At 41.8% G+C, this 17,575-nt stretch overlaps 1 protein-coding gene across 1 annotated transcript; it reads left to right on the top strand.

Moving 5' to 3' along the window:
* Positions 1-26: 26 nt before the first annotated feature.
* Positions 27-13,398, top strand: acer3 (alkaline ceramidase 3). Its single transcript, XM_070983568.1, has 11 exons — positions 27-341; positions 2,499-2,609; positions 2,816-2,868; positions 3,096-3,148; positions 8,283-8,364; positions 8,475-8,510; positions 9,364-9,422; positions 9,520-9,621; positions 10,462-10,566; positions 10,665-10,710; positions 10,812-13,398. Exons 1-11 carry the CDS (start codon positions 239-241, stop codon positions 10,863-10,865), a joined length of 804 nt encoding a protein of 267 aa, XP_070839669.1. The 5' UTR covers positions 27-238; the 3' UTR covers positions 10,866-13,398.
* Positions 13,399-17,575: the final 4,177 nt, after the last annotated feature.

Raw genomic sequence — 17,575 nt, forward strand, 5'->3', positions numbered from 1 at the left:
AGTGCACGTGGTTTATTTGAAGAGGTAATCAACTGAAACCCTTGAAATTGATACAGTTACACTCCACCCATACGGAGCAAATGCCTTTTGTTCACATGGCGCGCGCAGTCGTAGGTTCCTGTAGTTTACTGTGCTGGACTTTGTTCCGTGGCTCGCGCGGGGAGGAGGGCTAGAGCCGAGCTCGTGCTGTGATGGGACTATAAACCCGTTAGCACCCACAGCCTCCTCCTCTTCCATCATGGCTCCCACGATAGACAAGCAGGGGTACTGGGGGCGGCCGACCTCAACACTGGACTGGTGTGAAGAAAACTATGTCGTCTCTTTTTACATCGCGGAATTTTGTGAGTAAAATTTAACTGCATGATTTATGCTAACGGTGAGTCTGTGGTTCGTTTTTGGACTCCTTAGGAGGACAGTCATTCTGTGTACGTACAGTCGTCCCTCAATAACGTAAACACGAAGTACGACTAGCTGCTGTAATAACAATTTAATTGGGTTTCTGTTATCGTGTTAGCTCAGCTTGAATTCTCGGTCGCGTAGTAGAAGCTAAATGTTAGCTCATACGGCATTAAAGTAGCTGGAGCTGTAATGAGGAAAAAGATACGCTGTCCGCCGACACGGCGAGTCAACCTGCTGTGAGTCGAGCTGTTTTTCATAGAGCTTCACTGTAGGCTCTTATTCTCAGCCTGCAGCAGCACACTGTTAGCTTACGTTATTACAACGATCACTCATTTGACGTCGTCACTGGAACTTGAACGTTTACCCGGGGTGCATTAGTCCGTCACAGCCAGCGTTTAAAACTTGATAAAACATTTCTTCCATACTATCGGGGCGCCTCATTGTTTTGTCTAACGATAAAAACTGGTTTCTCAGGAACCATTATCTCAGATATGAACGTTGTTGGTGTCAAACTGTACAAAAAGCATCTCCACTACTGATACAGAAATGACAGAAGGCGGCGTTGATGCAGTGAGACATGCTTCCTTGAAATTGTTTTGTCAAACTACATTCGACAAACACTCCCATTGAAAATAATATTTTAAAGTTAGTCATTATTGTTATTCATTACTCATTATTAATTTAAGCTCTCAGATGTGGACTAGGCTATGTATACAAAAAACATCTGTCCTCGCAGTCCTGTTTAAGCTGCCATTCATACAGTATAACATACACATTCCTTTTAGATTCATCATAGAATTGAAGATAGACTCTTTACAAATTTCAGTGTTGGGACCCTCTGTCTGTTGTCAGTGGTGGTGTTGTCAGTGGTGCTCAGTATGAAATTATGCAACAGTCAATCCAAGGTATACTCAAGCCTAGCAGGTCAGAGTTTAGTTAGATTACTGCCTTAGTAGTGATATACTCTTCATTTTATAAGTCCTAGGCTACTCCAAGAATTAGTTGTGGAGTGCATGTTTTAGGCCTATCTGGATTCAGCATACTGTATCCATTCATTTCATTCAAATGTTTCTGAACACTGGCACCGGTGTGAATGCATCATATCAAGGGTACTGATGGTTGAAGCTCTTGCTGCACAAATGACACACGCTGGCCGAGCAAGATAGTTGTTTTCAGCTGCAGAAGAATTGTTTGGCATTGAAATGGTGATTCAGGTTACAATGGGTGGAATGTGGTGGTGTTCACGTAGAAAAGAGACACCAGCGTGATTTTAATCCTGGTTTCATGTGTGCTTTTGTGCATGACCTCTCTTTTAAAGATATCAGCACACAGTGAAGGTTGAAGGCGGATACAGTGGGAGGTCATGAAGAATCGGACAGTTGTTTCATCACATTCAGATGTTTGTACTTGCTGTATATTCTTGGCGTGTGCGCTTTTATTAACATCAACCAAAGTCCATACATTTTTGAAATGATTACTCTAAGGACTTTGGAAACGCCTTGGCTTTTATCGGACAGGTAGATAAAGGGAAAATGGCATGCCATGCTGGTTATGAAAAGAGTAGTGCACAGTAAGGTCCTGGAAAATGTCCTGGAAAATGACAACAGTACAAACAAAATAGTGCACCAACACATTGTAAAATAATTAGGGCTGCAACTAATAATTATTATGATTTTGTATCATTTGATTATTTGCAGCCCTAACAACAACAAAAAAGTGGCACTGAAGTCCACCCATTGTTTATTATCAGCACATTTACCCATTACCTCTAACTGTAATTAAAACCCAAATACTACTGTATGTATTATGTAGTTTAAAGTGACTGATGTACAATAATTCAAGTATTTCAAGTATTAAACTCGAAAATGTGTGTATGGTGGTAGCAACCATAGCAGTAGAAGTATGTGCACGAACTCCTAGTGCAGAGATCAAGTTTCTGTAATAAGATATCATTCATGCTGTTGTTATAATGATCACAAGATGTAACCGAGGCTGTCCCTCTGAACTCTCACTGCTGTCATGTTATCCAATCTCAGAGGTGTTCAAATATCGCACAGATCATGCTGGCTCTAATTTGTCTCTGTTGTCTTTTTGAACAGGGAACACTGTCAGCAACCTGATTATGATTCTTCCTCCCATTTGTGGGGCCATCCAGACGTTTCGTGATGGGCTCGAGTTTCGCTACATCTGCTCTTTCCTCGGACTGGCAGGTTAGTCTGTTGTAACCACAAATTACTTGGCTCTACATTAGTGATAATACTAAAGCAAACTCTGTGCTTGTTTACATATCGTATATATGAACGACCTTTCCTGTTATACAGCATTTACTACTGATGCTATTAATCTTATTGCGTACATGTGAGAATGACCTGACTTTCAGATTAATGTTTTATGTGGTTATCTGTGTGCCACGCAGCTGTTGGTGTTGGTTCCTGGTGCTTCCACATGACGCTGCTATATGAGATGCAGGTGGGCTACAGTGTTATATTGAAATCTTTATATGTCAGCAAAAAGTATGTACAGAATCATTCTTGATGAAACTGCTTGAATCAGACTCATTCTTTCCAAGGAAAATATTTGTAATGGAAATGTGAGGTCAAACTTTTGCTGCCTAATTCAATGTTAAGTTATGCTGCAACAATGTAATCCTTTACTGATGACTGTGTTCTGTGTTTTCTCTTTATTTTCATTTGCAGTTACTGGATGAGTTACCAATGATTTACAGTACATGCATCTTTGTCTACTGTCTGTAAGTAGGTCAACCTTTTTGATTTATTGCTGTTGAAGCACTGAGGTCTCATGGTCACTGAGAGCATATTTAGTGTGATTATGGCTGGAAAATGAGTCACTTCAAAGTACAGTGTGTATCATCTTGTTGCTGTAGAGTGTACTGTATGTAATGAAAGTATTGATTCTAACCTGGACTAGAGTATCTCTTTCCTCTTTCTATATTCCATACCTTGTCATGTATATCAGCAGCAGCACTGTCTAACGCACATAGCTGTAGTCCCTCTTGGAATCTGATCTTGGAGGATGTGGGCAGATGGACCTTTGCTGCGGCTGTTTCTCAATTGGTGGTTGTTTGTGTGTACAAGTAACTGGCACACCTCCATGGTCCACTCTGGGCTTCCATGTGAGCATGCTGAATTTACAGCTGATAAATAGTGCCTCTAAATACATATTTCCCACATCTGTTTGATAAGCATTCACATTATTTTGTTATGCAGAGAAAATGGCCTTTGGAGCAGTCACCTCCCCTCCACCACTGATATATCAGTTTGGGTTCTCAAGCATTGGAAATTGAAATGCCAGCTGAGCAAGGTTGAAACCCCTCCGATGATGATGAAGAGATGGACCAGTCCTGTCCTTTTTCTGTGCTTCCTGATCTCGAGAAACTGGTGCTTAAACAGTTTGTTAAATCTTCTGAGGACCATTCCTGGTCAGTCTTCAGTGAAGCTGAGCTGCCCAAGTAGGAATATTAAAGTGATGGATGCCATGCTTGCTAGGTCGCATGGAGCTGCGGCAATCCAGGTGGAAGTGGGCAAGTATCCCTCAGCTTTGAGGTGATGGCAGCTATAAATGCAACGTGTGTTGGGCCTCTGCAACTGACAGAGGGTTGTTGCAACATTATTCCTGTTTGCCAAAGGCACTCCATACTGCAGAAGGTCAGCTGTCCCTCTATGGGATTTGGAGATGGGGCTGTCAGCCTTGCAACATCAGCCATTTGAGTTCCTTACAGTTTTTCACAGTTCTTAACACACATTTCTCGAAACACTAACGGATTCCTTCAAATTGTACACACAAACCTGAAAACCTCACACACAAAATGCTAAACCTGACACTCCCTTTTCAAGATGACTCTTTGCCATCAAATCTCTTAACTGTTCACAAAATGGAACTTGTGTTCTCATTTGGTACACACAGCCACATTCTCAAATGACACACACATACGAGTCAATTGATACACACAACTCAGCAATTGCTGCACACTACCAAGCATTCACAGCACACTGAAGTGCAAAATTGAAAACCCAATTATAGAAATGCAACACCCAGTGTGAATGGCAATGACTCATGAGAATTACCCATTTTTCCTTTTGGAAAATGTCTGTGTAGGCCCACTTCTTCAAACATAAAATATCACACAAGTATGCAGCAAATCATTGTTTTATTTATAGTATTTCAGTGCACTGCCCTGCGATCGGCTGGCGACCGGTCCAGGGTGTACCCCGCCTCTCGCCCGTTGACAGCCGAGATAGCCTCCGGCCCCCCGCGACCCCGAAAGGGATAAGTGGCACAGAAAATGGATGGATGGATGGATGGATGTTTCAGTGCACAAGAAAATGTACGTTAAAAAAAAAAAAAAAAAAAAAGTCAAAAGGTTACACTTTTGCCTCAAACATGCCCACCCCCCTCCTCCCCTTCCACAGGAGGAATTAGACAACATCAAGTCTCCTGTTTCTATCTGGCCAGAGGGCCTCATCCACGTCACAGATGGTCTCTCAAGGCACCTCTGGAAAAATCGTCTTGAGTGCCTCATGAAGCCTTGACAGGCCTCAGCAGAGACGTCACCACAGGCCTCCTTCATGGCCTACAGCATTGGGACCTGGCCCTGGGGGTTTCTTTCATAAACCTTCAACCTCCAAGCGGAAAAGAATTCCTCAATGGGGTTTAGGAAAGGGGAATAAGGGGGGAGGTAAAGTACAGAAAATCCTCTCTAATGCTCAGACCATGATTCAGAAACATGGTCAACAATAGTGGCCCGGATCTGATTGGAAATTATTGCTCTCCTCCTCCTTTCTCCTCCTCCTCCTTCTTCTTGTCCTCCTTGTCCCACTCTTCCCCCTCCTTGTCCTCCTCTTCCTCCTCCTTGTCCCACTCTTCCTCCTCCTTGTCCTCCTTTTCCTTGTCCCACTCTTCCTCCTCCTTGTCCTCCTTGTCCCACTCTTCCTCTTCCTTGTCCTCCTCTTCCTCCTCTCACTCTTACCCCTCTCCTTCTCTGGTTGTTGTTCTCCATTGTTCAATGCTCACCAAACAAAGCAGAGGCTCAAGGCCATTTTATGCTGCAGTTCTCCTGATTGCAAATTGCTCACCTGACCTGGGTGTTCAGAGATTTGCATAACTGTGTGTTGTGGGTTGATGCTTTGAGATTTCAATTGGGGTGTGTGTGCAACAACTGACCATTGTGCGTACAGCTTTGACAACAAGGTGATGTGTAATTGACATTAGAGTGTAACGAAGGAAAGTCAGAGTCTAATGCAGATAAGGGAGTGTTTAGATGTGGCAAATTGGGCCGAGCAATTGGTACTTGAAGTGAGGATTTTGCAAACTGTGCCAAATTATCGATTGTTGTGTGTTAAGAACCGTGAAAAACTAACTATATGTATTGCTGCACACATGGTTATGTTCCCACCACGCTGGCCGGGGACCCCAACAATGGCCCGCTGGCCTATGATATTTCTTCCCCTGCGCCTTCTCTTGACCAGATTAAACCCAGCCTCATCTATGAAAATATATTCATATAGTTCATTCGCTGTATCAAGCTCCTGGATTCGCTGAAACAAAAACAGAGAATGCAAGTTAAAAAAAATATATTGCTGTACATCACAGGTAGGCTACATTACCTGTATGTCAGTGCTTACTGTAATGTATGGGACTTACAAGCACAAAGTTGCGCCATAGCTCCTTCACATGGTCTGTGTTTCTTTCGAACGGGACCCTGTAGATCTGTTTCATAGCTAATGAATTCCTCTTGAGGACACGGTCCAGTGTAGACAGGCTGACATTCTGGATCGTATTAAAAGCTGCATTATCTGCTAGGATCTTCTGTTTAATTTGTCTTTGGGTAATTGCATTGTTTTCACGAACCATGTTCACAATTAGGGTCTCCTGCTCTGGTGTGAGAGCCAGAACACATCTTTTTTCCCCCGCTGTGAGGTTGTCTTTCGGTCCTGCAAAATATAACTACTGTGAGCACACTGTATTATATTGAAATGCAGTATTGTATTACAGTACACAGTATATACAGTACACAATGTATACAGTACACAAATACATAGTACACAAATGCTATATTGTTTTACAGTACACAAGACAAATAGATTTATAATAAAGTATAAACTAGTACCTGTTCTCCATCCTGAATGTTCTTATGATGGCACCAACTGTGAATCGGCTGAGATTGGGCTGGACCCTCAAGCCAGCCTCCCTCATGCTCAAACCATGGTTCAGCACATGGTCACAGTGGCCCGAATCTCATTAGATATAATGGTTCTCCTTCTTCTTACTCCTCCTCTCTGTCCTCCTCCTCCTGCTCCTCTCTGTCCTCCTGCTCCTCCTGCTCCAATCTGTCCTCCTCCTCCTGCTCCTCTCTGTCCTCCTGCTCCTCTCTGTCCCCCTGCTCCTCCTGCTCCAATCTGTCCTCCTCCTCCTGCACCTCTTTGTCTTCCTGCTCCTCTCTGTCCTCCTCCTGCTCCTCTCTGTTCTCCTGCTCCTTCTGCTCCTCTCTGTCTTCCTCCTCCTCTTCTCTGTCTCCTCCATGTCCTCCTTCTCTCTCTCCTCCTCCATGCCCTCCTTCTCCTCTCTCCTCCCCTCCTTGTCCTCTTTCTCCTTCTCCTTGTTCTCCTCCTCCTCCTCTCACTCTTAGACTTCTCCTTCTCTGGTTGCTCTCTTCAAGGTTCTCCATTGTTCACCAAACGCAGAGGAGGACGCTCAAGGCACTTATATGCTGCAGTCCTGATTACTAATTGCTCACCAGACCTGAATTGAGTTTTGAACACTTGTGTGTTGTAGGTTGATACCACTGAGTTGTCACATGAGAAGTGTGCAGAGTGACTGCAGAGTGTATTGTAGGTTGAAGCTTTGAGCTTTTACATGAGAGGTGTGTGCAACAACTGCACATTGTGTGTAGTGTTTAGACAACAAGGTGATGTGCAATTGGCGTCAGAGTGTAAAGAAGGAAAGTCAGAGTCTAGGGGAGCCATAAGGGAGTGTGAAGTAGTGACAATTCGGGTCGAGCGAATGGTACGTGCAGTTAAAGTTGTGCAAATTGTGCCAAAGTTTAGATTTTTGTGTGTTAACAATCGTGAAAAACTGTAAGAATATGCTAGTTAATTGAGTTTGAATGCAGTCCAACAGGCATAATAAGAGAGCAGACAGGCCGGTATCAGCAGGGGTGCGTGTGCATTCCATATGAGGCCTCGCAACCTCATGGGCCTTGTGGCGAAGCACTTCATTATCTGAGATTTGTGCTGCAGCCTTTTGGTCAACCCTAAAAAAGTGGACATGTAACTGAGTAGCACCAGCTGAGTAGCCTTCCACCCATTTAAACCTGGCCTTAGCATCTGGCAGGCCCAGCTGTTCTAGACCTGTTCTAAGTGTGTACATAGTGTATATGTGTAAACAGTTCCTGTTGTATGGGTGAGTGCTCTGGTGGTGGTAATGTCTAATTCAAACTCTACTGCCATTTCATGGTCCTCCAGGCACAGCTGGGTCAGCTTAGTTGGTCATGTGTAATGTGTACACTTGAGAGAGTGAAAGGTTACATATGTAACCCTGGTCCTCTGAGTGGAGAGACTGTTTCTGCAGCCCCAGGCTGCTCCAAAACATGTTCCAATGCAGGTTAACTGGAGAGGCCACGTACGCATGGTTCTGATATAACCATGTGTTGCCAATTGGTGGCCACCACAAGTGATGTGTCTAACAGTATCCGTGTCAGCTGGCCCCCGCAGGGGCATGCGGGGGTCTCTATACATATTTGGTGTATGTTGGATGGAGAGATCCTGAGAACCTGGATCAACATGTAACCCTTCATTATTTGCTCTCTTTTCCGTGTGGTTATTCAAATTAAACATGTAAGATACATTCATTCATTTGTTTTTCAGATATGAATGCTTCAAACAAGAGAACAGCATCAGCTTATTTCCTATTGCATTGTTATTACTCTTCAGTGTCTCCGTCACTGTGGTGAGTATCCACTTTCTCTATAAGGGTAGTCTTTTTCTTGAACCATGTTGTAAATGAAGCATAACATAGCATAATGTCTTCTTGAGTGGTATCTGTATGTATTTTTGCAGGTATACTTACAATGGAAGGAGCCAGTCTTTCACCAGGTAAGGGAGTGCTCTGCATTATGCTCACCTGGGTCATTGTTTGCCATTAGAGCTCAGTGTGCCTTAAGTCATTTTCACCTTGTGCAAATATTGGGCTTCCCAACACAGCATGCAACACTCAGTTTGGGGCGTGCTGGTTGTAAAACTTAAAGTAGCATTTCATATCAAAGCAGATATGCGACATTTAATATTTTACTGTTTGTTGTTTTGCTGTTTATACAGATGTATTTCAAGAAAGTCAGATACTAAGCCCTACACTCAGAGCTGAATCCTTAACTATGGAATCAAAAAGTTAACGTGTTGCTAAGCAGAAGAATCACTTCAACCCGAACCATATACAGTAACTCCATAAACCTTTTAAGATGTGTGTTGCTTTACAACAGTAAGGACAATGTGACAAAGACGCCTGTGTTTACTCTTTGGAGCTGACTTTGTTTACTGACCACACTGCTCTGTGGTGGTTCATAACAACACTGATAATGTTGTCCCAGTTGGAGCAAAGTGAACAAGTACATAGAGTTTGGTTCAAATGGTGACTTCTTTGTATGAATAGTTTTCCACTTCTTTCAAATAGACAATGTGCTGAATGTGTTTGTTCACCTCATTTATGAAGGTTAGTGGAGTCTAGCAAAGCAACAGGTAGACCCATTTTTGTTAACTGTAATCTAGCACAGTGGTTCCCAACCTTTTGGGCTTCCTTAAAAGCCCAACTATGTCTGCAGCTTAGGCTGCACAGAATTCAGCAATTGCAACACTTGATGAAGAATTGTAAATAGTTAAAGCCAGATTTTTTTATCTTGCCCTACAGTCCCTTGCTGTTTTTCAAAGCTAAACAAGTAAATGTGTCTCCTAGGTCATGTATGGTGCTCTGGTAGCTTGCCTAGTGATGCGGTCCATCTTCATAGTGACATGGTATGTTTGAGGACCTTTAAAATTAAAAACATTAACATACCTAAAGAATGTCTGTTCATCAATATTCTTTTCTTTGTTGGTTTTGTTTCAATGTTAGGGTGTACCCATGGCTCAGACCGCTGAGTCATGCCTCCTTAGGAATCTTTATGTTAGGGTTCCTGCTGTGGAACATCGACAATATCTTCTGTGACACATTAAGGTGAGTATTTGTTCTGAAAAAATAATAAATGTCCATTAATCTTTGTATTATAGTTAAAGGCATACTATGCAGTGTTTTTCAGTTGCTCTCTGTAAACAAACCATTCAAAGTTGGCCCCTCTTCCCCAATGAGTCTCAGTGAGACGGAGAAAGTAGCGATGGTCAAGCAAGCTAAAGAGTGAATGAATAGAGGCAGCGGAAGACCAAAGCAGTGAATCAGAGAGATAAAATGGTATTTTCTGATTGATCTGGTGGTTACATTCTAAAGCACAGCTTAACAGCCACACCTCCGTACAACCCTGCAGTAAGGTGCCTCATTTCCGAAGTCAGCCAAAGTGCACGCTTCATCCTATTCATTGTTTGCCTCTCTACTCAGTGTGTGTGTGTGTGTGTGTGTGTGTGTGTGTGTGTGTGTGTGTGTGTGTGTGTGTGCGCGCGCGCACGCGCGTCAGTCCCACCTCTGGTCAAACAGACACACAGTCATGCAGCTCATGACACACAGCACTGGAAAGAGACAGAGACAGTAATGTAACCTGGTCGCTACTTTTTTTATAGAGCCTCGACCTCGTGCTGTTATTGGCTGGGAGCTAAACACCACTGCCCAAAGGTTGACACCCACATATGTCTGTCTATGTATAAAATAAAGTAAATAAAAAAATAAAGAAAACAAGGAAATGCAGGCAGAAACATCAAATGTTTGTGAAGTGATGATCTTTGAGGCTATTTGCTCTTTTCTTCCACTGTGGCATCCTCTTCTGGAGAATCTCATCCTATTGAAGAAACAGTTTTTGTTTTGTTATTAATTCAAGTTGCTGGGTCTACACTTTTTATGGTTTCTCAGAGCCAGTAGACGAACGCTTCCCCTCGGTGCTGGCGTAGCGACACAGTTCCATGCCTGGTGGCACATCTTCACAGGCCTTGGATCTTACCTGCACATACTTGTCAGGTAAGTTCCCTTAAGCAAGTAACAGGAGTCACCTGCATTGTGTTTTTTTGTGGTGAGATGTTCGTTTGCATTCATAGCTAATGTTCATCTTCTTTTAGCCTGCAGATCAGGTCAACCTACCTCAAGTACAGACCAAAAGTAAAGGTACGTCTAGCTTTTATCTTTTGTTTAAATCATAGATTTTATTTAATTCTATTCACTCATTCCTTCATTTGTTTGTCCTTTCTTATCCTCACTTTGTTCAGTTTATTTTTGGAGTTTGGCCCACCCTGCACATTGAACCACAGAAGACGAGCTGAAATCAAGGGATAGGGACCAACTTAAGGATGGTGACTGCCATACACAGACACCATCGGCACAGGGACCTGCCCATGCCCACTGCTGGGAACTCAGCCCACAGCTAGGGGGCAGATGGACCCAAGGCACCACCCAGGGACCCTTCGGTTCTGCACTGTGGAGATTTACTAAGTACAGTATAGCACTGAGAACTGTTTTAAGAAATGGAAGATTTTGTTTTTCATTAATCATAATTTATTAGACTAGCTTTTCTGTAATTTTATTGAAGTGTAATAATTTTATTTGTTCATTCCTTTTCAATGCAAAAATGACGTGTAGACCGCTGCAGTGGTAAATGTTGAAGGTGTAATGGACGTTATCTTAATTAGGATTTGGGAAAAAGGATAACAGTGTTACAGATTCAGAAAAAGCATATTTATTACTGTGTGTTTGCCTAAATTTATTTGAATATGTCCCCAAATGAAAGTCGAGCAGTTTAACAAGCAGCTGAGGGAGCTCTGCCTACAACAGTGTTGTCATATCCCTTTTCAAGGAGCCTTTGTATTGTTGTTGGATGTGCTCACTGAACATGGGATAGTAACTGCCGGCTAGGAAGTGATCCTATGTCAGTCCTGTTCAGCAGCCGTAACTGGAAGATCCCTCTTCATTCGCTTGGCCACAGGCTAGAATTTTATCAGAAATTGTCCTATGAAAACACGCCAAGACTGGAACTATTCATTTCTCTTCATCGCCAAAGTTGTTGTGTAATATGTGAAACATGTTAATCTTGTACCTCTTTATAATCAAGCAAGAGATGCAATGCCTGTAGGTTTGTTAACACAGCCTAATTATGTTAAATTTGAATTTTGCTTAGGACAGGGTTTAACATTTTCCCAGGAAGGCAAAGCAAGTTGAACTACTTTCTACATCTCAAGTTTCTGTGGACAGAGAAACGTCTTTGCTGTTTTTAAAGTGATACTGCGCATAGATTTGTGAAGGACTGGAATTTTACAGCCACCCCTCAGGCCCACAGGGTGTGTCATATTAAGAAACCTCTTTGTTGGGATTTGACCAGCATCTGGTGGATCTGATCAGCCATCTCAAGCCATTATCTGTGACAAGACCATTGTGTAGAGTACAGCCAGCTTTCAGGGGACTTTGAGTTAAAACGCTGATAGTCGAAACCCAGCTAACAAATTCAACCTGCTTCAGAGGAACTTTTGCTATTTATAATTATTTATATTCAGTCAAAGGACCAAGAGAATGACTGAAACATGTCTGAATCATTACACCTTCATAAACTGCAGGGAATAGGGTTTTACACATGGACAGCTCTGAGAAGGATTTTGGTCTCCTTCATTACACTAAATCTCCATAATACCTGTACTCAAGAACATTAATGATGGTTGAGTGTCCTCCATTCTTATTAGAAAAATACTTGATTTAGGTAAATTGTAGACTTCCCTTTATCTACAGGTACTTAAGACTTAAGTATATCCCACAATACTAGTACCTTTTATTTATTATGCTTGTATTTATTAGTTCTGTTTCTTTCACTTATTTATGCCATGACATCAAAGTGAAGAGTCAAATGGCACATAAACATCTTGTAAGGGAATGCTATTGTGAAGCAGTTTATGAAACTACCACTAGGTGGCATAACTTTCCAGCTTATTTCAGACATTGCCAAGCATGCCATAGTGCACTGAAGAACTACCTACCTACCTACTGTAGGACATTTGCCTCAGTTTTCTTGTACTGGATCTGTGGTGTGAAATGAAGGGCTTTTCATTTACAATGTTTGTTTTGCTACTGTGAAATCGTGAATATGTAATGGTAACAATAGAACCTGGAGCTTGAAGTAGTTGCGGTCAATTAGACAACGCACAACATTAGTGTTGTATGGAGATATTTGTGTATGATCTCCAAAACTGCTGTGTGCTGGATCATCTCCTGAGATGCATTCATATTTCATTATGCCCACGTGCTGTGTCTCTAACTCTCATATGCTTGGGTATAACAATTGTGTGATCCCAGTGTTACAAACAGTAATAAGCACATAAGCACAATGTATGAGAGATAAGTATTAACATTGTTCCAATGTCTGTGTGCAATCTTCAGTGTGTTATTATCTTGAAATCCCTGCTCATCAGCGGAGGTGAGCAGCTGTCAAAGAGGGTGCCTTATTGTTATCCTTGCAGTGTAATCCAAGTTGCCTTGATGTTCATGATAAACAAACCATTCAAATTGTTCCATGTGTTGTGCAGTGTGCCCTGACCTTCATTATTAGCAGCTAGAGCATCAGAAGGACAAACAACAGCTTCTAATGCAAAGTGTGTGCCTGATTCTTTGGCCTTTCATTCATATCATGTGTCCAACATCTTACTGTCAGGTTGTTCTAATGACATTAACTGTAGCTGTAAATGATAACACGTGTGTCGAGGCCAGAAGAGCAAATGCTGCCAACATGTTTGTTGAACTTTGGTCACATGCCAGTCTTTACTGATGTCCTGTCTTGTCAAATAAAAGGAAATGTGTTAGACAGCTTGTCTACAGAAGAACTTTCTTTTGTGTTTGTCCTCTCTGAGGCCATACTCTTCAGAGCTCAGAGCAGCCACTTACAACAAATATATAGTTTGAAGATGACACAAGTGCTGCAGTATGAATAACCACTGGAACACAGCATGACTCATGAATTCCCTGTCTGACCATCATATCAGATAAAATGATGTTGACAGTGGTTTGAATGGAATTACGTAGCTGGAAGGTGTGGTAGTTTGGTAAAGCCTGTGGCACAAACACACTGCACTACAGGCGCTGGCATACTTCCATAACACGGCTCTAACTTTAAAGAAAAGCATCAAGAAATGCATCCATTATGTGGCAATAGAAAGTAACTAAGTACATTAAGTCAGGTACTGTTCTTAAATTCAATTTTGACACATAACTTGAGTATTTACCTTTTGATCTACTTTATGCTTCTACTCTACGACACCTCACAAGTAAATGTTGTACTTTTCACTCCACATTTGTCTGACAGCTTTAGTTACTAGTTACTTTGAGATTAAAATGTTAACACATCGGAGCTACAGTGAGCTTTTAAAATGATATATTGTTAGAGGTTGAACTACCAAATTGGAATGTATATGAAGAATGGTAGTTTCATTTAGGTTCAACCAACCTTAAAAACCACTGCACACAACAGCTTGTTCTGGACTAAAACTGCTCATTGGACCCAGCTCGGAGTGTGCGTCACCTGGACTTTGCATTATTGGACTGATTAACTGACTTGGTTCTTTTGTCAGTGAGTTCTTCATTAGTCACAGGAGTTCGTCACAAGGAACTGCTCACTGCTTACAGAAAAGATGAAGATATGCTGTATGTGTTGCTGCATGTGCAGAAGAGCATGTTGGGACAAAGACAGATCACAAACATATCACAAAGACCGATCATAATGAAACTATTGTGAATCAAAAACTGTATGCTTTAAAAGTTTTCTGACTTCTCTCTAACCCTTTTACTTTGTTTGAAGCAGACTTTAAATGGGACGGGACATTGCTAACAGGTTTCTGTATTGAGCAGCAGCAGCAGCAGCAGCAGCAGCAGCAGCAGCAGCAGCAGCAGCAGCAGCAGCAGCAGCAGCAGCAGCAGCAGCAGCAGCAGCAGCAGCAGCAGGTACCCTAAACAATCAGGCACCTGACTATTTACAGGTGTTTGAATAAGTATTATACCATAGTCAGACATGGTCCAAATACAGTCAATAATACACACACACACACACACACACACACACACACACACACACACACACACACACACACACACACACACACACAGGTGTAAAAGCCTTTCATCCAGTGAAATGGAAAAGGGGCGATAGGTGAATGTACTTAGTATTTTAGTAAAAATGTACAATTTGTCACTACATTAACCAAAGTCTGTGTGCAGCAGGGGCTGAGCAGTCACCGCTGATGGGGAGGTGGTGGTATGGGAGGTTATTTTCACTTTGTATCCTGTGACCTAATTCAAGTGTGCTGTGTGTAGGTGGTTTTAGAATGCCATGTTTTCTGTGATGTGGTCTTTGGGTCATTGTTACTGCTGGTTTGTCAAATGAAAACCTGTGAGCTCACTGCAAAGAGGAAATTTACAGCAGTTTTAAAAAGATCTTCATCTGGTATTCAAATTATCAGAATATCTCAAACTATACATTTACCAAAGAAGTGCGTTGTACAATTAGAGTTACACATTAGTCACCTTCTTTGTCTTTTGATCTTGCAGTGCTAGTTCTCCAACAGCCAGAGGAATCCAACCATGACGTGTAATGTACAGCAAGTACATGAACACACAGTATGTAGTGTATATTATTTGGCTGTAATTGTCTTTGGCAGTCAGGATCTTGTGACATCTTTCATTGTGCTGTTAGAAGGGCAAGTTTAGACAGAGTAATTGCTGTAGGCTACACCACATTCCTCTCTGGGTATTGTAGGTAAACATTGTTGTCAAGGCAGTTGATGCTGATGTTCCATGAGAGGTGCTGTGTTTTTGCAAGTTGTTGCATACTGTCATTTCCTCCGGGTACTGGTAGCCCGTATGCTACAGAACCAGAGCTGTCATCCACTGTGCAGTACACACATCAATCATGCATTGCATAAATAGTACAATACACACACACAGTCGATCAGTATATATATAGTGTATGTATACCAGTATAAGTATACCATAGGGAGGTGTCATTACTCAAAACACAGAGTTCTGGCTTAAGCCCGTCAGAGTCTCCACACCTGGCATATCTTTATTGACTTGTTTGACACAGCTTAATTGCTTTATTGAGAAATGGAGGAAACACCTCTTCAGTGTGGTGACCAATCTGTAAAAACCCCCTACCTCCTTCAGCCTGGCATATGAACAACTCCCGACTCTTCTGTCCCATTTAAAACAGTAATAAAGAACTTTGGACTCTGATATTTGGTGCCATAAACTTTACAGTTTAAAGTAATTTTTCATTTCCTCCTTATGTTGACAAAAGGTGGAAATGACAAATGGTTAACATTTGTTAAATCTTTTTCAAAAGGATTTTGTTAGAGCAGTATGCAATGTAATTTATACCATGTGCATGCCGAAAAAACACAATATCTGGGAGAGAGACCTACAGCTTTAAATCATTATCCAGGTATTGCAAAATAGCCTTTCATTCATTTGATGTTTTATTTGGGAACATCAGTCTTCGCCTGAAGCTACAGAAGATATGAGTCAATGTCAAGCTGTGTGTAATAGAGTCTTAATGAGTATCATTTGCAGGTTATTTTCCAGTATTCCTAATTCCTTTGACTCAGTCCTAGCTGCATCTAATGACGCTTAGATTGATGATTAGACTGTGTTCAGGTGTGCGGTTTTGGTCCTGGTTCATGTGCATTTCCAGGTTGTAAAACAGAGTCAGTCTGTGTGACGCCTTGTCAACACTGAGCTGACTCATGTTGGGAATGCCAGAGTTGCCGAAGAGGCTGGTCAACTGAGTAAAAGCAGACACAGAAAGGCTGCTTGAAACGCTTGACATACTCTGATGTAGATATACATGTTGTTCAGTGTATTTCAAGCTTAATGTGTCGTACATAAATACTTCTTTATTTCCCCTTTTCTAACTGCACTCTGTCTTCCAGCTTTAGTTGTTCGCAATTTTTACTGTAAACATGAAACTGAGGCTGATGGAAATGTCATTAGTTTTGCAGGTATTTAAAATTAAAAGATCACCAACATTATTATAATTCATCCTGAGCATGAATGTCCATATTGAAATTTTATACCAAACTGTAAACAGATGTTGACATATGTTGCAGGATAGGTGAAAACTTTGATGCCAGTTGTGCTGGAGGAAAAGCCACCAATGTCCTCTGGGTACCATCAATGTCTGTACAAAATTTCACAGCAGTCCATCCAGTAGTTGTTGAGATATTTCAGTCTGGACATCCACGCAGTCAAGCTACAGTGTGACAGTGAGATGGTCTAATTTGGGCATGAAATGTGCTTTTGAATGTCTTTCACTAATTCTGAATATTTCAAATACAAAATTGATGATCAAATTTCAAATGTGTCAACTGATTGATCAGTCCTGATTTCTGCGCTCATCATGTCTCACGGCAGCTGTGAGACAACATATAGCCAAGAGTTACATTAGGCTCACAGTACTGAAATTCTGTTGTGCAACTACCTGTCTATAGTGTGCATCCTCAATCAGCGTGTCACTCAGACAGTTCTGCTTCAGCTTGCAACATTCTGGCCTTGGGGGAAGCAGCTTCTGCTATTTTTTGTCATTACACTGTTGAACATGAAGAAGGAGCAGGCTGGGTTTGGGAACCAATGACAGAGCATTGGACACGTGTTTGAAATGAAAGACCCTTTTATATATAGAGAGAGAGTCGAACCTGCAGCCACTGCAGAGGACTAACGGCCTCGATGCATGGGGCGCACACCCTACCAGCTGAGCTACAGGGGCGCCCCGAGACCCCTTTTTAAAAGTTATTTAGTTATTTAGTTTGTTAATATTTAACATCACATGAGGACATTCAGTCCCATCTTTCGCCTCAGAGGTCTTTCATCATGATGAATTGCTCCGACAATTGTACTCGCCTCTACACTTCAAAACACATCAGTCGCTGATTTATTGTCTTCATCCCAAATTATTTTTTATTTGAGACTTTTCTCATTTTGCAGGATCAAATGAGGACTTGAGCAACAA

The sequence above is a fragment of the Chaetodon trifascialis genome, chromosome 16 (genome assembly GCF_039877785.1).
Source record: "Chaetodon trifascialis isolate fChaTrf1 chromosome 16, fChaTrf1.hap1, whole genome shotgun sequence".
NCBI classification, from domain to species: domain Eukaryota; kingdom Metazoa; phylum Chordata; class Actinopteri; order Chaetodontiformes; family Chaetodontidae; genus Chaetodon; species Chaetodon trifascialis.

Coding starts and splice junctions, on each gene's coding strand:
- acer3 (XM_070983568.1), top strand. CDS start 239: ATGGCTCCCACGATAGACAAGCAGGGGTACTGGGGGCGGCCGACCTCA. Junction 8,511..9,363: donor AGGAGCCAGTCTTTCACCAG/GTAAGGGAGTGC, acceptor TGTGTCTCCTAG/GTCATGTATGGTGCTCTGGT. Junction 10,711..10,811: donor AGTACAGACCAAAAGTAAAG/GTACGTCTAGCT, acceptor CACTTTGTTCAG/TTTATTTTTGGAGTTTGGCC.